This window comes from Passer montanus, unplaced genomic scaffold (assembly GCF_014805655.1).
Source record: "Passer montanus isolate IOZ18808 unplaced genomic scaffold, ASM1480565v1 scaffold5, whole genome shotgun sequence".
In the NCBI taxonomy this organism is placed as follows: Eukaryota; Metazoa; Chordata; class Aves; order Passeriformes; family Passeridae; genus Passer; species Passer montanus.
The window spans coordinates 7,761,661-7,786,309 of record NW_024369929.1 but is presented as its reverse complement, the minus strand read 5'-3'; the positions used below and the strand labels follow the sequence as shown (position 1 = coordinate 7,786,309).

General features: G+C 39.5%; 1 protein-coding gene across 5 annotated transcripts; it reads left to right on the top strand.

Moving 5' to 3' along the window:
* Nucleotides 1-597: 597 nt before the first annotated feature.
* On the top strand, nucleotides 598-21,477 carry CEP152 (centrosomal protein 152). Of its 5 annotated transcripts, none has more exons than XM_039723568.1 (27): nucleotides 598-656; nucleotides 1,658-1,780; nucleotides 2,448-2,548; nucleotides 2,755-2,821; nucleotides 3,027-3,371; nucleotides 3,851-4,019; nucleotides 4,668-4,808; nucleotides 5,004-5,143; nucleotides 5,433-5,633; nucleotides 7,035-7,182; nucleotides 7,839-7,930; nucleotides 8,755-8,918; nucleotides 9,510-9,714; nucleotides 10,492-10,584; nucleotides 10,712-10,842; nucleotides 11,015-11,143; nucleotides 11,280-11,415; nucleotides 12,147-12,326; nucleotides 12,835-13,101; nucleotides 13,563-13,676; nucleotides 13,954-14,604; nucleotides 16,098-16,272; nucleotides 18,406-18,487; nucleotides 18,575-18,681; nucleotides 19,419-19,575; nucleotides 19,859-19,962; nucleotides 20,088-21,477. In XM_039723568.1, the coding sequence occupies exons 2-27, from the start codon at nucleotides 1,694-1,696 to the stop codon at nucleotides 20,966-20,968; spliced, it is 5,067 nt and encodes a 1,688-aa protein (XP_039579502.1). In that variant the 5' UTR covers nucleotides 598-656; nucleotides 1,658-1,693; the 3' UTR covers nucleotides 20,969-21,477. The 5 variants fall into 5 exon arrangements, with proteins under 5 accessions (XP_039579502.1, XP_039579505.1, XP_039579504.1 ...); XM_039723569.1 differs by lacking the exon at nucleotides 598-656 and adding an exon at nucleotides 676-807; XM_039723571.1 differs by lacking the exon at nucleotides 3,027-3,371 and having other exon boundaries at nucleotides 20,088-21,476.
* The last annotated feature ends 3,172 nt before the right edge of the window (nucleotides 21,478-24,649 follow it).

Sequence of the window (24,649 nt, the reverse complement as noted above, 5' to 3'; positions counted from 1 at the left end):
TCCTCTAACAAATGACCCAGACGTCTCTGCCCGGGGGTCCTTTCCCGCTGTCGGGGCTGAGGGCGAGGCACCAGGTGGGGCTGTTACAAACGGAACCACCTCTCCGTCAGAATGGCTTCCTGCCCGCGACTCCGCGCAATCAATCTGCTCCTTCTGAGGAGGTTTTAACTTTTTAAAGAGAACGAGGTGGGGGAGCGGAGCGGATCCCGAGCAGCCGGGCGCAGGCTGCCCGGGAAGGGCTGGGCCGGCCGCGGTCCCCGCGCCCCCTCAGCGCCATGGCGGCCCCTGACGTCACCCCGCGGCCGCGCGTTGCCCGGCGACCGCCACGTCCCGCTGCGAGATGGCGCCGCTGCCCGCCCGCGGAGACCCCGCCCCTCCACCAAACTCACGCTGCCATTGGTGGCCAGCTCAGCCAATCAGCTCGCCAGGCGCGTTCCCGCGACCATGCGCGCCTGCTTTCAAACAATCAGTGGGGGCGGGTCCGCCCTCCCGCGCGGCTGGGCGGGCTCTGGGGCTGATTGGTCTCCGGGGCTGTCAGTCAGCGCCGCTCAGGGCGGTTCTGGCCGCGGGTTGGTGCCCGGGGCTGTCAATCAGCGCCGCTGTGCCATGCGGAAGCGCGGCGGGCGCTGTGAGGGCGGGTGGCCGCGGCGCCTCAGGTGGGTTCCGCTGCTCGGGCCGCGCTTCGCCGCCGTCCGCGGCCCTGGGGCCCCGCTGAGCAACGGCAGCATCGCCCCGCGCCGCCGTCGCAGCGGGCTGAGGAGGCGGCGCCGAGCTCAGGTGCCCCCGGAGCTGCCCCGGCCCGCCCAGGTGCGGCTCCGGGCCGGTCGCGGCTCTGGGGGCTGTGCGCTCTACAGCCGGGGCTGGGGAGGGCCCTGAGGAACGGGGACAGGGCCGGTGGTCGGTGTGGGGGAAGCGGGAGCCTCGTGTGAGGGGTCACGGGGTGCACACAGACGGGGCTGCGTTGTGAGGCCTCCTGCCCGCTCTGAACAGCAGTGTGCAAGAAGGTCCTTTAAACGTGATGAAGTGACTTTAAACGTGGAATTAATGCTCTTGTAATGTTACATTATACCAAGTGAGGACTTCAGTATGTGCTACACCTGTGTCCCTTCGACAGGGAGTAAGTTATGCTGTAACCAAGCGTGGAGCAGCACTCACACACAGCAGCTTTCTGCGAGCACACTGCTCAGTGCACACAGGCTCCTGGGAGTCAAGGCTCTCTTCTTAAGCCGTGAAATCTGCAACTCCTGTGATCCTTTTCAGATTTCCGTGATACTTTCCCTATTTTTCCTTTTAGAGCTGTTATATAGCATACTTTCAGTTTTTCATACAAAATGTAGTCATTCTCTAGAAGACTGCTGAGCAAGATACAAAAGAGGACATAACTATCATCATGTAGCACATCATATGTGTACTATACAGTACTAGAACTTGCAGAAAATAATGTCTGATTGTAAGTGAACTTCAGAAATTATCTTAAGTCAGCCCATGAAAAACCCAAATACTGGTTTTAAGTGCTAAATTTTTGGAAGTGAGTAGGCTTGGATATATGAGAAACAAATAATGTGTTTTCATGCTAAGTAATTCAGATGATGAGGGTGGTGCTTTTTGATTCCTCATGTGTTTTGCTCAGGTGTGATGTTTTCCTGTCCTGCTGCAGGTTTTGCTGGATACGCCAAATCAATATTAGAAAACAATGTCCCTTGACTTTGATAGTGGAGCTCTACAAACTCAGCACGAAGATGAAGACTATGACCAAGAAGATTATGCAAGAGAGCAAGAGGTGAAAAATAATTAAGTAATTTAATCTGAAGGCTTGTGAGTTTAGCTTCTTCCTATCTTTTAAGCACAAAAAAAAAAGAAAAAGGTTTATGTAGTCTGGTAGGAGCAAAGAGGGTGCAGACTGTGCCACTCGTGAAAAGCATGAGAAGTGAAGTTGGGGTGGGTTTTAGTTGTTTGTTTGTCCAGTTGCTTGGCCCAGAGCAGAGCACCAATCATTGCAGTGATGACTTCTTGAATGTGGTGATACTGACTGCCAAGTTCTTATCTGGATTTCCATCCAGACTTCTGAGAAAGAGCATGCTATGGGTGTCTACTGCCTCTCTAGCCTGGAGTTTAGAGAGGAGAAATCCTGGCATCTTCAATTTGCAGCTGATTCTTTGACATTAGTCTGTCCTGGGACATGTCTATTTGATGGCATTTCCCTTACCTCTTTCTGGTGCAGCTCTTCTCTTAACAAGAGTTTGGCAGAAAAGTGCTTTGGTTGGTAGTCTAGTCTGGTAAGCATTCTGTGGTAAAAGTCTCTTTGTGAATTCCAGTCTTGTGAATTCTTCCTTGGAGGAAGAAAACCAGGATTTTGTGCAAATGGCCCACTTTGCCAGTGTTTATGGTCTGAACTTGTATGAATTTTCCTGCAGAGCATGTAATGAATGTTGTTTGTTCTATTTCAGTTGCAACAGTTGTTGACAGATCTTCCCCATGATATGCTGGAGGACAGTGGAGACCAACTCTCCAGTTACTCAGACTGTAGCATTCAGGAGACTGAGGAGCAGTAAGGCATTTGGCACCATCTTTTTATTATTTGTGTTGTGCTTTCAAGAATAGAGCAAAGTCTGAGTTGATGAGGAGTGTAAAAGTAATCCAAGTAAAAGGGGAGCTGTAGTGCAATTTGCAGTAATGTGCCTCAATTTAACAAAAGAAGGTTTGTTTTTTCCCTGAAGTTATTAGTACATGGTTAAGCTGCTTGTGTCTCTCTAGGTCACACGAGCCTGGGAAGCTTGATGGAAGGTGGAATGATCATCCACTGATCAGTGATCCTCCAAATGTAAGCTTGTATGAGCAGGAATGCATTTGCTGCTTGTTCATAATAACATGCTGAATGTTGTTTAAATTCATTAGAGAAATCAGTGTAGGTGACGTGTTTTGGTGTTCATTTGAAGTATTTCTAATTTGAGGGCTGGTAACCTCAGGAAAAAGAGGGTGGGGTGAAATCTGAGTTTTAGGATTCTAAACCTCATATCCATTCATAGGGCTATGAACAAGGACAAAATCTGTACCCTGAACAATTCTTGTGTGACCAGCAAACTGATCATGTTGAAAAACATGGGAAGAATTGGAATGGCCTACATAATGATGAAGAGAAGAAACATTTATATGATGTTAAAGAAGATTACTGTGGCCAGGATGGCCAAGGTGCTCCAGATAATGTGTATCTTGGTAGAGATGGGTTTAACTCTCCAAGTTGCTACCAAGAGAACAATATGTATCATCTTCCTGAAAACTTCAGGCCTTATACAAATGGCCATAAACCAGAATTTAACAATCAGCAAAATAAAATATTAAATTTTTCAGATGATCCAAAGGAACATATTAAGGTATTTTAGAAGCTGACACATTTTTCTATCTCTTGGAAAATTTTCACAAGACTTTAGCTATTGATAGTAATATTTGTAAATGTCTTCAGTCTCTTCCAATAATTTCAAACAGTGATGGGAGGCTTCTGTAGCCTGTTTAAAAAAATGAGACATTAGTAACTAAATTTTCATATGTTCATGTTATCATTTTTGTTCTTTCTCCTGTTGCCTTGGTAGAATTCCATGAGGTAGAATGAATGTGATTCACTTAATTGCGTGCTTACTCTGTTTAAGTTAATACTTCACTACTTTTCTAAGGTGGAAGCTTTCATGAAGAATTTTATCATGCTTAAATGGTGTTCTGGATTGGAGTCTGAAAGTGAAGGGCTACTAGAGCTCTTCTTAATGTCAACCTGTAAAATGAAAGATATTTTCACTGAGCAAGAGTACAGTTTAGTTTTAATGTATTTCCTCTTATGTATGTATTGTCATCTCTACAGCAGTTTGTTCCATCTGATGTTGTCAATGGCCAGTCACCAGAATCTTACAAAGTGACTTATAAACCCTACCAAAATGGCATTCATCAAAATATTCCAGGAATCCAAGAAGGAAATAGAAGAAATGAAGTGTTTGAAGGTTTGCAACATGAATTCTTGGGCAATGATGAAAGTAAGTGTTTGGTGCTTAGATTTAAAATAAACTGATGTAAAATGTTCACTGGAAATCAGCAAACATGTTGATTTCAATAGTTTTTCAGTAAGAGGACAATAAAATGATTTTGAAGTATAGAATCTTTTATATCTAGAAATGATCTCTTTTTGCTGGGGGTATATGAGTTTTGGGCACTGAAAATGTAGTTTTGATTGATGAAACTGAAAAAGTATTTCTGATGGCTTGATGTCAAGCCTTGTTGACATTTTCTGTCCTTCATAATATTGGAAAAGAATGACTCACTGTACCTTAGGAAGTGCACTCTGAGTGATGCCACATCGGGCTTTTCTGTTAGATACACTTCAAATGACAGAACTACTTTGTGAGACTTGTTGTAAACTTGTAGTGGCCACAAGTCTGAGAGTTCACAGCAGGAAACTTTTATCTGAGCTTGCTGTAAGGTTGGAATTGTACTTTGCACACAATCCTTCAGCCATTGCTGCCAGAGCAATTTGTGTGATGCAAATCAAATGTGGATAAAAAAAAGATTTTGTGCACCATCAATGAACTTAGCACTATTAAAAAAAAAGTTTTGGAGCAGGAATTACAATGATGATTTCTTGGTATCTGTGCTCACTTGTCTGCATGCTGTTTGAAATTTGGCAGAGTCTTCAGAAAATATGCAGATTCTTCAACTTCAAGTTCTAAATAAAGCAAGGGAAAGACAACTGGAAGAACTTAATGAAAAGCTAGAAAAGAGTGCACAGCAGATTAGGTATTTGAATCATCAGCTTTCAATGGTCAAAGGTAAGGTGCTCCCTGCTGCCAGGAGGACACAGGGGTTGCTGGATGGAGACTGAATGGTTTTGTTCAGTCTTCTGTTGTTTTCCACAGTACAAGGCAGAGTGAATGGTTCTGTAGAGCAGGGACTGAACAGTCGTGTTGCATGAAGCTCTTGGGTGGCTGGCCATGGTGCTCACACAATGATGTCTCTTTCTTCAGATGAAAAGGATGGTTTGGCTCTTAGTCTTCATGAGTCTCAGAAACTCTATCAGAATGGAAAGGAACGGGAAATGCATCTTGAAGGCCAAATCAAGGCCCTTGAAACTCAAATTCAGACTCTTACTACCAATGAGGAGCAGGTATTGTAAATATTTTTAGATTGTTTATTGTGGAAGACCTCTACAGTTCAATGTGTGGTGCATTAAACAGAAGTGCTAGTCTCTTGAAATGCTGGTCATGATTATTACAAAAGCTAAATACATGATGGATGGATAGGATTCATTGGTTGAAAATACTGTGTATGAATACACAGGCATCATCTGAGGACTTGTGGCAACTTTTGCACAAAAGAAATGAACTGATGTACAGAATACTGGAGCAACAGTGAAATGTATGTAACTAGGAGCTACTGTCCTACTGTTCCTACAGATTCTGAAGCAATCCAAAGTGGCAGAGGTGGCCATGGAGAGCATGCAAAAGCAGCTGTTAGAACTTCAGAGATCAGATGCCCTCCAGCGAGCCAGAGAGCAACACGAGGCCATTATTTCTGCACTCAAGCAGAAGTATGAACAGCAAGTATTGTCATTAGAGCAGAAACTTGATACTGCACAATCTGCACTCCGAGAGCAGGTGAGAAATTATTTTAGGATGCTGAGTACTGTACTGGGGACACTGTAGAGCTCCCCATGTTTCCCAAACTGCATTTCTTGACCTACAGTTCTAATAATCCCTTCTGGAAGCTGCTAAGAAAATGGAAAGTCTCAACATTGAGGCCTATGTGGTATGTTTTTATAAACATCTGCAGGCAGTTGTAAGTTCAAAATGTGAGTTTGTAAACAGCAGATGTAGAGGAGGCAGGAATTCATTGGCTTAGTTGCTCTCCTGAGCTTTCCTTCTGTGTGCAATCTTTTTTTGAAGGAGTTCTGCAAATAACTCTGGGAAAGAAAAGGACTCATTAAGAAATAATGTGATATTCTTGCAAGAAAAAAAAACAGGAGAAACTTTTTATTGAATAGTCTGTTGCCAAGATTTGGTCTCAAAATGCTGAAGGATGACTAACCCCTCAACAGTGACTTTATTTTAGAAGTAAGGATTTGAGAGTAGAGGAGGTGTAAAAGGCTGTCTTTAAGATGGAGTTTGATATAGATTGTATTACATGGTTTCAGAGCTTACTGAAATTATTCCACTTGATATGTCATAAGAATCCATTCCACTATTAGAAATATTCAAGCAGTGTATTCCAGCCAGGTCTTAATAAATTTTCCTTTTATTTCACATAAAGGAAATAAAATTAAATTTCTCTAAGTCTTGTCTCAACATATAGAAATAGATGGGTTGTATACTTGGAAAGGTAACTGGTGCTTGCTTCTAAACAAAATGCACTCCTGAATTTTTGTCTGTTAGTACCACAACAAAGCTTATAAAACTTTGTCTCTATTGTAAAATATATGGTAGCATTTCTGGGGTGTTTAAAGAGGGAGATCTGTTTTTTGAGAGAAGATAGAAAAGTCAAAAGGTGTAGATATGCAGCACTGTGCCTCCCAGGTCTGTGTAGTTAACTAAGTAATGCCATATCAATGTCTACTTTGTACATCCTGTGAAAAAGAAACTACAGTTCCTCTGTTACACAGTATTGGCACTTGCTTGGCTTAAGCTCAGTTAAAATAAACTGACTGGCTTGATATCATGTGAAGGCTTGATTTTTTTCTGCAGTAGACTAAGTGTATGTGATTAATTACAGGAGATAATCTGATGTGCTGAAAAGTAACAGCTCTAGGAAATATGAAATGATTCTCATCCATGTATGTTTATATATGAGTACAATTACTGCCTCCCAGTGAAACTGAACTTTGATGCTGTAGGAGGTCACTTGTTAGCCAAGGATAGTGTTTGATCTGTGTTTGATTTAGCTCTCCTCTACCCCTTTAGGTATCTGATTGATTATTTTTCTCCTTTATCCTGTATATATTGAATTTTTCTGTATCTGAAACAGTTCTAGATGTAAAATGAGTAAGAATACTTTCTTCCTAGAAAGAGCTTTGCAAAAATCTAGGAGAGCACGTTAAGCAACTTGAAAAAATGCTGGAAGAAACCAAATGTGAGAAAACTGAAATAATAAATCGACTGACAAGAAGCCTAGAAGAAAGCCAAAAGCAATGTGCAAATTTACTGCAAACAGGTCAGCCTTTTACTCATATTATTCCCTTTCCTTGCATATCTTCATTTTTTCTAAATATTAAATTGCATATTGATGTTTCTATGGAAGTGGGATCAACATCAGGCTAATTGTGTTCTAGACTGTTTCCTATGCAGTGGATTAGTCAGACTGAAAGTTCATTCTAGACTAAGATGTAAAAACCAAATAGAAATAAAAGTAAACATCATCTCCGAACCCCAAACAACAGTGATTAACATGTTTTCATATGTATTTTGTGTTGCATATGTGTAAACCTTGTTTCATAGTAAACAGGGTTTGGATGCAAGTTACTTAATTTTGTATTGAGGTGCTTGACTTGAATTGTCATTCTAAATTCAAGTCCTAGTGAGAAGAATTGTTTTAGGAGCTGGAGGCTGATTCTTGGAAACCTGTATCATAGAAATAGATTGTGAAATGTTTTGCAGTTTGTGTGTTTGACTTTTGCCTACCTTCACACATTGAAGTCCTTTGATAGTAATGTATTTAGTAGCTGTTAGTGAGCTCAAGAAAATAGAAACAGTGATGTCTATTGCCAGAATCAACACTGCTATTTTTAACAGAGATTTTTTCTTCAGATTGCATAGACTTTCTTGCATATTTATCACTGCTCTTTTTCTCCCTTCTCTTTCCTACAACAGGCTCAATGCAGGAGACAAATCAGTTACGGTTTCAGTTGCAGCAAGCTCAGTCTGCACAGATTATAAGCAACAACATGAACAAGGCTTTGCAGGTTCATTTTATTGAATATTTTGTGTTTGAATAAAATGTTTTCATTAGATGGGGGTGGGGAGAGGCATTGTAACTAAGAAGTTGGTGCTTGAAACACTTTAAATTTTTGGAGGAAACAAATACATCATCTTTGACTGCTTCCTCTCCCAGTGTTGCATGTTGGTCGTCCTCCCTCCCCACCAATTAAAACACAGTTGGGCAATTGTATTGGCACAAATCTGATCTCATACTTCTGTCCAACCTGCTTTTGGAAAAAAAATTGAATGTAAATTCTGTGTGCTTGGAGTCTTGTAATTTAATGAGGAGATACCATGTTATGAAATTTATCTTTTGTCAGCAAAATGGAATGCTACAAAGTCCTCTGTAAAGCATCAGTGGAAGTCTGTGTTTCCAATTCATATATTTGATTTAAATCTGTTGTCTTGGAAACTGTGAATCCTATTAAGTCCTAGAGTAATAGCTGTTTCTCCAGGTATGTGCTTTTCTGTTGTCATCCATTTTGCTATACAAGGACAGCAGGAATGCAGAAGAGCAAAAGAAATAATACTTCATAGATGGACTGTTACAAGAACAATACGGAATATTGCTTCTGTATTCTAACAAATTTTTAGTTTTAATATATGCTTTGCTAGAGGTATCAGAAATGAAAGATGAAAGTATAAGTAAGTTAATGCTAGACAATTCACCTAAATGCAGATAAATATAACTATATTTAGAAGGAAGAGCTCCATGTGTTTATTTTCTTTGGTAGAGTTATCATGGCCTGATATGTTGGCTTGGAGTCTCTCTGGTCAGTGTAATTTTTTTTCTGTCTCTTCCTTTCAGGAAGAATTAATGGAACTGAAAGAAGAAATAGCTTTGTATGAATCTGCTGCCAAGCTTGGAGTGTTTTTGAATGATGCAGGTGGAGAGCAACCTATGAGCCTGGGTGATTCCTATGTAGAACTGGGAATTAAAAAAATCACAGGGAAGAAGCCAAAATTCTGCAGGTATTGAGTGATTCTTGTTGAAAGAAAAATTCTAAATCCTCAAGCAATTATGCAAATTATTTGCAAAGAGGGTTCTACTGGATCAACACATAAGTTTTTGATAGATATTTGAAATACTGCTTGTATTGCCAGGTAGTCTGAGAAACAGAAACTGTACTAATACCATAAATTTGTTGCCTAATTAATAAATATTGGTTGCTAATTAATAAGTCTTCAGATTTGTAGGGACTATGTTGCTGTTCCTTTAATTGTTGAATTATATTCATGGATACTTTTCTTGCTCAAAGCTCCACATAGTTGCTTAAAGCTAAAGCTGTCTTTTACATCAACCAGTTGAGTTGCTTCAAAACCCTCCACATAGGGTGAGAATGAATCTTTTGAGGAAACAGCTGAATTAACAAGTTCTCTGTAAATTAATTGCAACTTAATGGAAAAGCTTTGATATTCATATCCTCTTATGCTTTTTACTATTACATCTTAGACATCCTGGTATTTCTGGTAGCATTAGTTACTCTTCTCTTTGCTGCCACAGACTTTGAGCTACATAATTTTTGTTTTTTAAATACTGAATGGTTATGTCTTTCCTGATAGTGCAATACAGAACAGAGACATGGAAAAAGAACTCTCTAAAGATGAAATTATTGTAGAATTAAAAGCTGAGCTGGAACGTTTATTGAGCAGTAATAAAATGAAGAGAAACCAGATTACTCAACTACAAAATAATCTTAAGGATTGCCAGAAGACACTAGAGGAATACAAGCAGTTGAAAGCAGAAAAAGCATCAAGAGATTCAGAGGTTTGTTCTTTTACATTTCTTTAAAAGTAAAGTATTCCTGGTTTTTGGTGAAGAAAACCAAAACTTCTTATGAGAATAGATAAAAAAATTATGCATAGTTGAGTATTCATAGCAACTCTGGTTTTGTATCTTTGTTTGAAAAGAAAACAACTGAAGCAGAACCTGGGCAGCCTATGCATTATTAAGTGAGTCCTAAAATGATGACTTAGATGCTTGAGAGTGCCTGTGTCTGCCCTGCTTGTGTTAGAAGTAAGTTTCATTGGAAAAAGATGGTTTTCTTTAGCCAAAAGGACCTTGTAATTTCTGCAAGAGAGCTGATACTACCATTAGGTTATACATTCAGAACATTTAACAGATTGCCTTCAGAGGGCCTTGACAGGTAATTTGATCCATAAGGAATCTCCTTGATATTGCATCTCTCTTCACTCCATTATTGCCTTCCCTGTGTGGATTGATCAGATTGTATCATCTGTGCATGGAGACCTGGATGTGGCATAGAGTACAATGTATGTGGGAAGTGTGCTCTCTGTTGGATGACTGTTGTCATTCAGCTTGCAAACACAGCACTGAGTGTGTGCTTCTGCAAAGCTTCATGATACTGAGTTTTAAGAATTCATCTAGAATAGCAGTGATTCTGTGATCTTGCAGTGCAATAATTTCCCGTGTTTTTTATTTTTTAAGTACAATTTTTATTCGACAACTCTGAACTTTTTAAAGCATTAACTGCTAAATCATTTATGTATTGAAAGATATAATATTAGTTTTATTTATTCATAGCCTGTTACAAATTTGAAGGATGCTTCTGATAATCTAAAGGAAGAAATTCTGAGACTCAAAAAGGCTAATGAAGCTTTGCTGCAGGAAGTTGAGGTAGGACAGAGATGCTGCTTACCACTACAGAAAAAAAAAAAGTCACAAAAAACCCCCACCCCATGCTAAAAGTCATGATTAGAAAAGGTTCTTACAACTCCATATTACTTGACCCTTCTTTGTCCAGGCCCATACTTCAACTATTAAAGAACTGAAGGAAAATGAGGAAAAACTGAAAAGCTTAAATCAAGACCTCTGTTGTGAGATGAGAAAGATGGTTCAGGAGTTTGATCATGATAAGCAAGAAGCCATTGACAGGTAATCTGTTAACTTAGTTTAGTTTAATTTGTGGATTTTCACCCTGCACACATAATCTTGTTCCAGCTATCAGGTACAAGAGGAGGTCAATGTTTAAAGGTATTTTCTTACAGAAAACTTGAACCTAGGTTGTTGAAATCAGGTAGTTATTTTTCCTTTCTTGGAATTGTAGGTGTGAAAGAACTTACCAGCAACATCATAAGGACACCAAAGCACATTTTGAGAAGGAGCTGATGGAGAGGTTTGCTGTAGAAAAGCAGCTGCTTCTTCAAACTTCTGAAGAGACAGTCTCGCAGTTAAAGTAAGACTTAGCATTATTTCCATTTCTACTGAAACTTTCACGTTTCCTGTCTAACCTTCACTGCTAGTTACATTTATTTTAAAGCTGCTTGCTGTTCTCCGAGGCTAATTGATAATAAGTAATCTGTCATTTGAAGGGATAACATAGAGGAGCTGAACAAAGAGATTACGGCAGTGAAGGAATGTTACATTGGAGTTTGTCAGGAGAAGGACACCTTGGAAACTACTTTAAGACAGAAGTTTCAACAAGAGCAGCAGCTGAAGGAAGAGAAGGTACAAATGGAATTGCCTATAAACCATATAATTCAACTCTGTTTTCAAGATGTAATATTAATAAGTGTATTAATTTTGTAAATATTAGTAGAACCTACTTGGAAGAGATACAGCTGAATCAGAAAGCTCATACACAGGACTTAGTGGTTTTTAAATTAAGCTGGTGTTGTGTTCTGGGCTTTGAAATACAAGTACAAGTAACTCTTTCCAATAACTGTTTGTTTTCATGTAGTGAACTTCCATAATTGTGACTTCTGAGGATGCTTAGTCAGCAGTATGAGCTTTTACATTCATAAGACACTTTCAAAAAACCCTGAATGAGGATACAAGTTTACTTCTCCCTATATAAAACTGATCTAAAAAATACTGTGTTTTTTTAAAGTAGTAATGAATTCAGACTGATTTGATTTAAATCTTTGCTTTTCTGAAGATATTAGTGTGCAATGACTGAAGTAGATCAACTGTCTAGGTAAGCAAGAGGTGCAGCTCAAAGTATGATGGGAGTAAAGATGCTTGATACAAAAACTTACTTTACAACAATAGCCTATAATAACCTCTGATATAATATCTTAAAACACCTTTTTTGACAGTTAAATCTCTTGTCTAGGTGTCATCTGTAAGATCAGTGCACAGCCTCTAGAGAGTTAATCACGTCTGTCGTGCATTCTTATAGTTTTGTACCAAAGCCGTTGTGCCTTGGAGAATATTTCATTTATTTATTTTTGGTCTAGCTCAAGAAACAGCTACTAGAAGAAAAGGAACTCTCCCTTAAACTTCTGAGGACTGAGCTTGAAGAGGAACACATCAGGTCCATGAGAGCAGCAAAGAAGCAGTGGCTGGAAGAGAAAAACCAGCAAGTTCAAGAAGAAGTTGCATTAGCCAAAGTTCGCTGGGAAAAGGAAGAAAAGGAGGTGTGGAACTTAGATCAGGGAATTTCAATGTTATTGTTGTTTTGCTGTTTATTTTCAGAAACAGAACTTTAGATTTATGTACTGTTATTCTGTCATTGGAATTGGCTTCCTTTTTAAGGATTTGTCATTTTAAAAGCCTCTGAAGGAGTCATTAGGTATTACACATTTCATATTTTTAAAGAAACCCAAAACCTAGATCTTGCAAAGTATCAAACAGAATACCCTGGATGTCACAGCTGGTAGTATGCTGGAGTTTTCCACTGTGGTGCTTGAGTGAAAGTTATGCTTTCTGTTGGTTCACTCAGGTATCATGTAGAAATCCTTTGTGTAACCTATCCCATAGGAGAAAGCTCTGAGTCCCCAAACCTCTCCTCTCTGTACATGGTTCTGTCCTTCTCCTGTTAAGGAGGATCATCGATGTAAACAGTGTTTCATTTGCTAAACACCAGTGAAATCTGTTTATTTAGACACTGGGGAGATTTTCTTAAAAAATTTTTTTTTTTCTTAGAATAAAGAACAAGTCTTTGCCAAATTAGAAAGAGAATGGCAAAGTAGGCTGGAAGAAGTGAGAAGAACTGTAGCTGAATATAATGACTGCAGTTGCCAAACTGACCAAGTTGTGGATGAAGCTTCAGCAAAAGAGTTAGAAGGGGCTGCTGAAGACCAGAGGGTGCAGATCCAGAAGGCTCTGAAAGAAAATGCAGCCTCTGAAGAGGCCTTAAAAGAATTTGAATTAGAACTGGAAAATAAATACTGTAAAAATCTTGCCAGCCAGGTAACAAATAATTGTTCTGTCTGCCTGGAGTCTGTGAAACTGCTGTGTCCACTTAAGTCACCTAAAAAAAAAAGAAAGTGGACTCCTTCACTAACTTCCTATTAAGTTTAGTATTGATATTTGCTGTATTAGAAATAGAGTTCTTAAAAAAGTTCTAAAAAACTGTAGCATATGATTTGTTTTTCACACTGTTAAACAAGTTTTGTAGGAGTTTTGAACAGAACTGAGCAACACTGCCTTAGATTTTATATAATTTTGTTAAAAATAAATTTAGTATTTTTAATTTTGGCATAATTTTTGCATCAAATGCATGAAGTGCTGCTGGTCTGATTCTTTTAATTTCTATAAACATGGGCAATCCAAACTGAAATCTGTTCTTGCACTGTTACATGAAAGTAATAATAAAAATGTATTCAGTGTACCTACCTACCTACTGAAGCAGGTTTTTTATCTGTTTAAAGGTAGATGCAGCTTTAGCCCAAGCTCGTGCCAAGTGGCTGCAAGAGTACAAACTAAAACTAAAGACAGAACAAGAAAAATGGGAAAAGGAACACCAAAAGACTACAGCAGAGCAGGTAGCCCAAAATACTGCTATATGTGAGTTGATAAACAGTGAAGTCTTCAAATCCCATTTATTACTGAGGGATGAATGTAGACATAGGCACAGGGAGTCACTAAGGAAAGATGTTTGTTGGGTACTCTGCTCCACACTGGTTTTTTGCCTATATAGGTTTAATTTTTATTAAATAAATTGAAAATATCCCCAATGGATTTTTAATGACTCAGAGTTACATTTTGTGTATCTATGAATGTGAGTATATATTTCTAATGACTGTGTTGTTTATTTGCCAGTTAGCCCTGGTTCTCTCAGCTGCTGAGGAGAAATGGAAGAAAGAATATGAAAGTACAGAGACACCTGCACTAAGAGTTAAAGAACTTGAAGAAAAGATAATTTCTTTGAGGAGGGAATTGGAGCTAAAGAATGAGGAAATCCCTGCAGCTGTCAAAGCAGAAGTAGCAAAAGCCCGTGTGCAGTGGAACAAAGAAAAACAAGAAGAAATTCTGCAGATACAAGAGCAAAATGAGAGAGACTACCAATCATTCTTAGATGATCATAGAAACAGAATTAAAGAGGTCCTTGCAACAGCAAAGGAGGACCTTGCAAAGCAGAAGAACGATCTCTCCATGCAGAAAGAGGCAGAAATCAAGATGTTACTAAGCCAAAAGCAGCGAGAATGGGAGGCTCAGGAAGCCAAGAGACTGCAGGATGAAATGAGTCGGTATGAGGAGAAGACTCTGGTTGAGCTGGAGTATTTGTTGAGTGAAATTCATGAAGAACTGGTCAAGTGCACACAGAGTAAACATTCTTGGAAGGACAAGTGTTTTGGCTCTCATGTTCAATTAACCAGTCAAGGCAAAGACAAACTGAAGGCTTGTTTACAAAAGGCCTATAGAAACACGGTGTGCACAATTCTGGAAAAGAAAGAGCGAGAATGGAAAGAGGTAATATTTCTGTAAGTTATAACTGCCAATCAGAAAAAGGCCTGGTTTTTTCCCATGAAATACCCATGTAATTGGAGAATGGAAAGAGGTAATATTTCTGTAAGTTATAACTGCCAATCAGAAAAGGGATTTGAGAAGTCACTCAGGCCTGTTTTTTTCCCATGAAATACCCATGTAATTATGAAAAATAGGAAATTCAACATTTGTGTTATTGATAGGTATATTCTAAAGCTTAAAGGAGGCTAAATCTACCATTAACAAGTGAGAAGGAAAAGGATGCAGTTTTGACATCTTCAGTCTTTAAAGAAGAGAAGGTCAGATTAGGAATGTCATTTATGCAAAGGCTTGTAAATTAAGGAGATTAATTCACCTGCTTGAGGTTGGGAACCTGTTAAAGGCTCTTTGTAATGTCTTTGATGGGCTGTAATGACAGAACCCACCTCAGATTTTTGCATAGCTGTAAAATCCAGTTTGCAGTAGTGATTATGGATCATATTACGCTTTTTTTCCATCCTCTTTATACAAATAAAGATGAAAATATTTCATCTTTATACATTCAAAGATGAAAACCTTGCAGAACTAAAAATCCTTTTTGCAAATTGCCTGCAGTAGGTCAGTTTGTCAGTCAGCTCTGTTTTGGGAATAAAAGTCTTGCCTATTTTATTGTGCCTCTAGGAAATCTTTTTCTGTGTGCCTGCCCAAATGAGGAAAATGTCTTACCCTCTTCTAGAGGAGTTTGGGGCTGAGTCAAATTGTGTCCCAAAGCCCTTGTTTCTGTTGTTTTAGCAGATTCCTCTTCTTGCAGTGCTTAGGCTTGTAATAAGTTTTTTATTGTGGGGAGCATCCCACCGGAAATGCCATTGCTACCCAGCAGTTGTAGCTGGGGAATTATCTGAGAATAGGACAGAGAAAATTCTTGTTTTTCAAGAGAAGATGGCATGTTACCATGTCTTTAAGGTTAATGTATTTTTCTTCAGTAAATGGGTCTTAAAGGTTTTCATGTCACAAGTCATATCCACAATGATAAAGAGAATAATTTTTTCCTGTGCCTTATGCACCTTCTGCAGTGGAAATGAAATGTCTTTTGGTAAACTGCTTAATATGCCTTTGAATTTCAAAACATTGGTTGGCTTGGACCACCTTATCTAGTGAAGTCTTTTTAATTTCCTAGTAATGTCTTTTCTATTTAAAAGGTAAGTTATCCTCTGCAGTTCAAAGACAGGGTGTAGTTCTGCAATGTTAAGGGCTACTGACATTTCCAAATAATACTCAAGACATTCAGGCACTGCTGTTGCAATGAGTTATGCTAAATACAACTTCTATATCATAGAATAGATGTTTTCTTCACTATTGGACTTGTAATCTGTGGTTCTACTGCAGGTTTAAAGTACCTGTGTTAAAATTTCTAAAGCTACTTGGTGACCAGCATTGGTTGTGGTATAGAACACTTTTTTTGCTGTGTTGTGTTTTCAGGAAGTGTGTTTCAATTGCAGAAATATGAAGAGCTAGTGAGTAATGCAAATAAAGAATCGTACCCTTACCTACAACATGGTGCAGGAAACACTGGGGATGTGGCAAGACCCCCTGTGTGCAGTGTTGGACACCAAGCAGAGGCACAAAGGAGGCTGGGAAGACAGACACCCTTGCAGGAAGCTGGAACAGAAAAAGGTATTGGGTTTGATCTTAATGTGGCAGATTGTATATCATCAAATTGAGCTTGTTAGTAGCAGTCTTTAATGTTCAATGTCCTATTGATGACCCCAATGCAAAGTTAGTTAATTAGTAAATTAGATACAGGAAGATGTCAGTTCTTCTGACTTGTAACATTGTTTAATACTGCAAAAGCTAAGTTAAAGTCACAAACTGCAACAAATGGTACTGGTCTCCAGTTTACTGATTTAATGCTAGGCTTTGAGGTTTCATTTTATCTAGTGCTAGTAGTTTGCTGCTTTTTAAAGCCATTCTTCAGGAGGGAAGAAATAGCTGTCTCATCTGCTAGAGGTGTGTGCATTCTTTGGGGGTTGTTAGCAGCAAAACCTTTGGAGTATCTGACAGTTCACATGCAAGGCAGTGTTGGCCATGATATGCAGGGTATGGTCTAAACTATATTTGTAAATGGGTAACACTAGATTGGAGCTTCAAAAATTGAATTGTACTGCTTGCTCTTGGCATTACACAAGACAAGGAATTCTGCATTCATGTAAAAGATACTATTGTGTTGAGAACTTGCTTGACCTGGCATGGTAATCTTCTCTGATTCTTTTGGTCAAGAATGTGGCTAAAAAAAGTGTGAATCCCTGGGTGGTGTTTCTCTCTTTTTTTGTTTTTCCCCTTCTTCCCTTTCCCCCCACTTCCTGTGCCTAGTATGTTCTTTGGCATTGTAGCCCTTCCCAAGGCTGTCACGTGTACTATGGCAAAACTGGAGACAGTGTAGATGGGAAAAGCTTCATGGGAGGGACACATGTCCCTGGGGCTTTCTGTTTAGTTTGAGTTCTTACGCAACTGAAAAGTATAAAGCACCAAAACCCAAGAGAGTTTTTGGCTCTGTGCCTGTAGTGTGGCTTGAATTCCTTCAACACCAACACGAGGAGGTCTATTAAGACAGAACAATACCAGCACTGCAGTGCTCCTGTCTCTAGAGCGCCCTGGCCTGGCTGTGGGGAGCAGCCAGCGCTGGCCTGGAAGGAGCCCAGTCTTTGTGTATCCCTTAACCAGGCTCAGACATGAGTGAGGCTTTCCAGCTGGGACAGTTTCCTTCAGCTGACTTCAAAAGACCCTGCTTGAATGTTGTTATTTAAAAAAAAAAATACTAAAAGCATTTAACCTGCAAGACTTTTTGCTGACTGAAGAACTCAGATCATCACTGATGGAAGTGCATGGAGGCTGTGAGGGCTGTATGAGTTGATAGATGCTGCTGCACCTTCTGGAGCAGGGTACCAGCCTCTTGTGATTAGTTTAATTGGGCTAAAATATTACACACTTTCCTGTGAGAAGAGGACTAAGTAGAACACTGAAAATAGGTTGGGCTTGATTGGTTTTTTTTGGTTCCATGTTGATGTATAACTTTTAGCAATTACTGTTGCAAGTCAGAAATGTACAAAAAGGAACTTTGGGTCTCAGGAAGATTTGTGCTGCAAATGCTGCTGCCAGGAGCTTGAAAAAAGAGAGGCTGTGTGCCAGGACTTGAAAAGAGAGCTGGAGATGGCCCACAAACATCTTCAGCTTGCTGTGAAGGAATATGAAGCTAAGTCATAGCAAATCCAAGGTTAGGACTGTTAGTCACCTAAAGACAACTTTGATTCTCTCATCTGTAGGATCTTTCAGTTTTCAGTGGATACTGGGGTTTCGGTTATTAACCTCAAAACCAACAAAAAAACCCCTCACCACAAGTAATTGACAAAACCTACCAAGTTTTATCTTGTGTCTTTATATCTCAAAGGCACAGTTGCTAACCCACAAATTAATAATTATTTTTTCAATGTTTGTCAAAACCACCCTTATTTTATCCTGTCCTTCCTCTCCAAGTACAGTTGATTTTTCAGTTTAGTGTTAGTAATGGCATATGAAGGCTTTAAGCTTATTTAATTACTGTATGAGATGATTTTTATATTCAGACTTCATTGAAGTGTGTTGGGATTGATTCCTGTCTGCTTTTTACTGCAACAGCTGTACTGTAGCTAATGATGCTTTGTGACATTGAGGTCTTGTACCAGAGGCAGCAGTTATTACATAAGCATCTCTTGAATTTGAATTTAGAGAAATGTAGTGAATTATGGTTCAGCTTTTTTTTTTCTTTAATAGAAAATGAGATGGTTCCAGGAGCTCTAATTGCACAAAATTCTGAGATGAAGACTAAACTGAAGGACCAGGGATCACCACCAAGGTATTTACAAAACTAAACAAGATGATTTCTTATTTTGGGAAGATATAAGTTGCTTTTTTTGTGCAGTGTGATGTGTATGCATTTCAGGTCATTGCCAAGGGAAGGCATCTCAAAACCTTGTGCACCCTCTGACTCTGTGAAAGGTCTGGAAGAAATGCGTGCTCACTACATCAAAGCTTTGAGCAAGATTAAGTGTAAGTACTAAAGTCTTAGTTAAAGATTTAGTGGAGGAAAATAAATTACTTTGTTGCTTCTTCATTCAGCCAGCTTGGACAGGAATCTGACAACCAAATCACATGAGAAATAAATTTTTCCATCTTACTAGAGTGACTGTGAGAAATGGAATTGTCACCCTAAATTCAACATGCAATTGTGATGAGCAAAGCCTTGTTTTACCATCCTTCCTTTGTTGTACTGTAGTATGTCTTTTAAAGTGGCAAAGTGTATTTTGAGAACTGATCTTTCTTCTCCAGAAAAAAAATCTACCTAGTCTGCAGCATGTGCTGAGAGAAAATCTGCTTTTCTCTTGTGCTGCATCCTGCCTTCTGGCCTAGTCAGCAACCTTCTGTTTGAGGAGAACGAATTACGTGTAGCACCAGGTCTTACCTGACTGCAGCACGTCCCCAAATTTCTGCATGGCCATTGAAAAGTTTCTAGACCATATTTTTACCAGCCAACATTCCTCCCAAATCCCTGTGCCTGCTTAAGATGCAGAATGAGACAACTGAATTCCTTTCTGATGCTTCATACAGACCTGCTGTGGTTTGCCCTGACATTCATCCAGTAGGCAACAACTGGCACGAGGATTTGGTGGAATGTTGGCAGGTGAATCCATGTCTTGGCTGCCAGGTCTGCTAGACAATCCCAGTTTGTGGTGTTGGCTTCTTCCCCACTCTGGGGGAAAACTGGTACTAATGAAGTGTGTTTGTAGGTGATATGCTTTGTTATATCCGTGAAAGTAAGGAACGAGCTGCTGAGATGATTAAAGTGGAGGTTTTAAGAGAGCGCCAAGAGACAGCACGGAAAATGCGCAAATACTACTTGACATGCCTTCAACAGCTGCTCACTGATAATGGCAAACATGAAGGGTAAGTTCAAGTGTGTTTGGAAATGACTGTTGGCTGTGCAAGAGGTGTGTAGATCTCAGTCTGCTGTTTGTTCACCTTGGAGCAAGCAGTGCCTGGCCTGAAGCCTTGCCAGGGTGCGCGTGTTGGTGCCAGGTCACTGCTGAGCTGCCTGGCACACTGTCCTGTCAGAATTCTCTGACTCTCAGTAACATTGCCTTGAACTAAAATGTCCAGTTGAATTATCCTTAAACTTATTTTTGGTTTTGTTCTTTTTTTTTCCCCCATGCTCTGCAATTCTTGTCAGAGCTGAAAAGAAAATAATGGATGCTGCCAGTAAACTTGCTACGATGGCTAAAGGGCTGGAAACGCCTCTTCGGCACATTCCCCAGCGCAAATCTGCCTGCCCAGGTGAGCTGGATTCTGTGGTCCTGCTCTTCTTGAGCATACTGATTTAATGCATGTAGTAATGAAAATGCTTTTCTTCCAATATTAACATTCTCTTTAATTATCTATCTCTTTCCCTCCTCTCCTAGCTCTGCGTTTAAATTCTGATCCTGGAGGTGAGTGCTCCGAGAGAGATTGTGTGCTTCGGACTAGGTCACACCACATGGAAAGCAAATCATGTAGTGAAAGCAGTACTGAAAAAGCCACTGATAAAGTTGTCCAGAAGCGTGTTCCACGTGACTTGAGACAGCAGTTTGATGGAATGCAGACCAAAACTCAACATGTGCTTTGTGAAACAGTGACTTCAGATATTCGGAACAGGAATAATTCTCAAAATCTGGATGGTGCCTCTAGAGGTGTTCTACCAGAATGTTACCCGAATGAAGATGGAAGAAGAGAAAAATATGGCCCCATTGCAAATGTAGACAAAGGACCATTGTGTGCTGTGAGTAATGGTGATGCTCCTCCCTCTGCTGGTCAGGGAGCACTACAAAATATGCAAATACCCAGGGTTACAAATGGCCACAGCAGCTCTGGGCCTACTCATCATATGATTAAGAGCAAGAATGGAAGAACAGGCTTGGAAGAGGATAAATGTATCAAATCATGTGGAAAATGGAAAACTAAGTCTAAGAGAAGTCAAAAATTTGATTTTAAAGACCCTCCAGAAAGAGATGATGGAAGCAGTAGTGAATGGAGTTCTGGGAATGGAAGCATGTATCTGGATTGTGGTGAAATGCCTCTCTTGTATCCTCAACAAAAAGCCAATACTAATGTTCAAGCACAGACTGTGTACTGTGAAGAGTTTCCTCACATCAGGTCATTTTCTCCTGCAGATGAAAATGTTACTTCTCAGAGAGACATTTCTAGTGGCAGTGGCAAGACGCTCAGTACAAAAAGCAGCAGAAAAGTTTACAGTAGAGGCCAGCAGATAACAAACCCAGAGCATACTTCATTCCTCAACTCTTGACAAATCGAATTCAGCTGTCCCACAACTCAATGCAACATCAGATTCAAATGTAGGAAAATGCTGCAACAAATGCTTGGAGAATAATGGTGTGGGATGCCCAGTCTCAGCAAGATAGTGTTTTTTAATTAGCCCACTCTCTAACTTGAACCAATACCAGCAGTCCTTGTTTGAAGGAAAAAATTAACTTGATGTTTAAATAAAGTGTGATGATTCAGGAAAATCCTTTCTACTGTGTCCATTTCGTGATCAATGTTACATGAACAAACTTTATCAAGTTACTTGAAATATTACTGCAGAATTTTCTTTACCCTTGTAATAACACTTTCATAAATGTTTATAGTGTACTAGATACAAATTTATTAAATAGAATCTATTTTTATATTCAATATAGCGTGCAGTGTTTATCTAAAACCAAGCTACTGTAACTTGTGGTCATTTTTAAAATGGTTTTCAAAATTCCTTCAGAGCGTAATGAGAGATGTTTGAAGTTAGTATTTTAATTGACTTCCATTTTGAAAGACCTCCTATAACCCTCTGTTTGTGTTCCCACAACAAAAGCAAATATGCTTGCATTTTTTCATTAAATTATCATAACAAATAATGTTTCAATTATTCTTCCCTTTGATACAGCAAAAATAGCTCATACTGGGTGTAAGAAAGGTATCTTAAGTTAGAATTACCATATTCTGTAGGTGTTTCTTAATTACTGTGTTATCAGGGTGAACTGAAGATGTGGTACTTTGCCCTCCTGATGCTTAGAAATCTCCTATTTTAAAGACCTGCTCACTTTTTAAAGATTGCAAAAAATTGCAAAATGTATTTTTTTTCCTAGACTTTTTCCTTTCCTTCGGATGGCATTTCATTTCTGGTGCTCCTGTAAGAAGCAGAGGATTTTGCTGCTGGTTGCACAGGGGGTGATTAAATCACACTTGTTGCAATTAATAGTTATGGGCCAGCAATTCACAGCCACGGTAATATGGGAGTTCTAAGCAAAAAGGTTTTGCTTGCTATTGTTCTGTGACATTTGAAGAAGAAAGCCTGACTGTTCTCTCAAGGATGTTCTGTGTGCCTTTCATGTGTAACATTTAACTGCTTATTTGTGAAGGTTGCTTATTTGGTCTTTTGGATGTGAATATCACAGTTCAGTTTGACAATCTTTTGAGTTTTAATACTGAAAATAATACTGAATAATCTGAAGACAAATGTGCTTAACTTCCTTTACAACAATGTCCTGCATGTTTATATTCCAGGACAGCTGGCCAGGCAGAATGCATTTCAGCTCTTGGTACGCGGGCCTGGGCTGTGACTTGAGACTCTCACAGGCGCTTGTATGAGAGACTTCTGAATTTCTTGGTGGCTTTCATGTTGCCCATAAATCCAACCCCACTTCCTCTTTAGTGATGTGGGGTTTGTCATCATCAGTGGGAGCAAACTGAGGCCATGGGAGACCACTGGTGCCTAAACAAACATGGGCCGTGGTTAAGTTCAAGGGCCAAATTCCGAGCTCTTAGCTGAGGAAATAGCTGTGGCCTTGTCTGCAGAGGAAAGTTTTTACTAGTTGTCCTCTAAGCCCCAAGTGGAGGCTTTTTTCCTTTTTTTTTTTCCAATGAGTGGCTGTTTCTGGTTAGCTTAAACATTTTCCCAAGTTCCACAAGGTAAAAAAGAAGCATATTTATGTGCAAGATGTTTGAGTGTTTAAACCAATACATCCGATTGATTCAATCAATGGGCAAGTTCAGAAGCCGACCCAGCTTACAGATTTGATCTGTACAAGTAAACATCCATCAATCCAGGACATCCCTGGCCATTCAGACAGCAGCTGAGGGCCCATCACCTCATTGCTGTGGACCAAATGGAACTTTTCCAAATATTCCATCTGAGGTGGGTTCAAAAGCTTCTCTGTAGTTGCTCCCCCAAATGCCACGTTAGTGACAATGTGCAAACTGCTTTTAAAGTTCTAAGATTTAACTTTTTGTAACACGTTTCTGTTGTTTTGTTTGGTGTTGTGCATATAACTCTTACTGTGAATTTCCACGGCTTTTAACAAATTCCCTGTGTTTAAAAGCTCAGTGGTTTCAATGCAGAGTGAAGTATTTCCTGGTCCTACATATTAAATTTAGAAGCTGGGGCCACACTGATGAGGAGGGACCTTCCTGCTCTTGTCTTGCTGCTTCAGTTGTGTCATACTGAACAACTTCAGGGACCAAAACTGAAATGTGTGTGACAATGTAAAGGTAGGTAAAGAGTCGGTTAAATCCTTGCCCACCTAATGTTTACTGTGTGTCTTGTTGCAGTGACAACTCCAGAGATCTCCAGAGCTACCAAGGTGATTTTAAGTTATGCTTAATGCAAATCAGCAGTAGAGGCCAAGAGGCAAGATCTACCTCAAAATAGCAGCAATTATTCCCTGGTGAGTAAAGTTTAAGGTGCAAGATGATCCTTAGCCCAAGAATCAACAGCTCCTAGTCAAAAGTGTTCCTCAGCCCTCCTCCTTCCAATGTCAGTAGGAAAGAATGAAGCAATTAACAGAATAGCATAGGGGGTGGCAACTCCTGAAATTGGACAGCTGACACCAGTCAGCAAGGGGGATGTAATGTTGCAATATGTGTGCTTGGACTTGGGTAGCTGAGCCAAGATTGTAGTAGAGTCACTAAATGAATCTCTTAAAATAAGCCTGTCATATCACTAGGTTATATGGCTGAAAGAAACTACTTTATTCAAGAACTGCTTACCTGCTGTTACATGTTTTGGATTCAGATGATTCCTTTTTCAACACTGTGTTTATGCTGTAGGAGCCAGATCAAGTTTTATTCTAGTAACATTGCAACTTGGCATTATTTAACTTAAAGTTTCTTTAACAACATCCCCAAAGTAGCAGAATGCAGTGGTATTCTTCTCTTTGCTGTATTCTTTTTCAACACTGTGTTTATGCTGTAGGAGCCAGATCAAGTTTTATTCATTTAACATTGCAGCTTGGCACTATTTAACTTACAGTTTTTTTAACAACATCCCCAAAGAATGCAGTGGTATTCTTTTCTTTGCTGTATCTTTGTTCCCTATATTTTCTTTGGCTGATTTATCTTGCAATTGATAAATAGGAAAAAATTAGACCCAACAGTCTTGGTCCTACCATGCTTGAGAGTTTTTAGTCTGGTTCAGCCAGTTGTCCATTCTGCAGAATTTTTGCAATCTTTGCAAAATACTGTATCAGATGGTGAAAGCCTTTCAAGACTGCTATGATTAAATTCAAGTTCCCTAAGTATAATCTGTGGATATGCTAATGAGTTCTCTGGCTTGCTTGCATTCCCAGGTTTTACTTACCACCTTTGCAATATCATATCTCATTTGCCCCCTACCTCTTACTTTACTTTATAGGTGGAACTTTCTTCTGAGGTTTGAAGATCTATTTACTGCTGTATGATGTCCCCTTTCCCATAAAATCTCAAGCTGGGTACACTTCTCAGAAGTATTGAGATACCCAGTCACATATATATATATTTCAGTCATTCATCCTTAAAATTTGCTGTCAAAGCTATTCTTCTGCTGTTGGAACACTGTTCTCATGTTTCCCATTGTTCTGTGGGAGTTGCTAAGATTTCCCATTGAAATTTATTTTTCTCTTTTGTGCAGATTCACTGTGCAGTCCTGTCTCCCACAGTGTGGATGGCTTACAATGGAGAC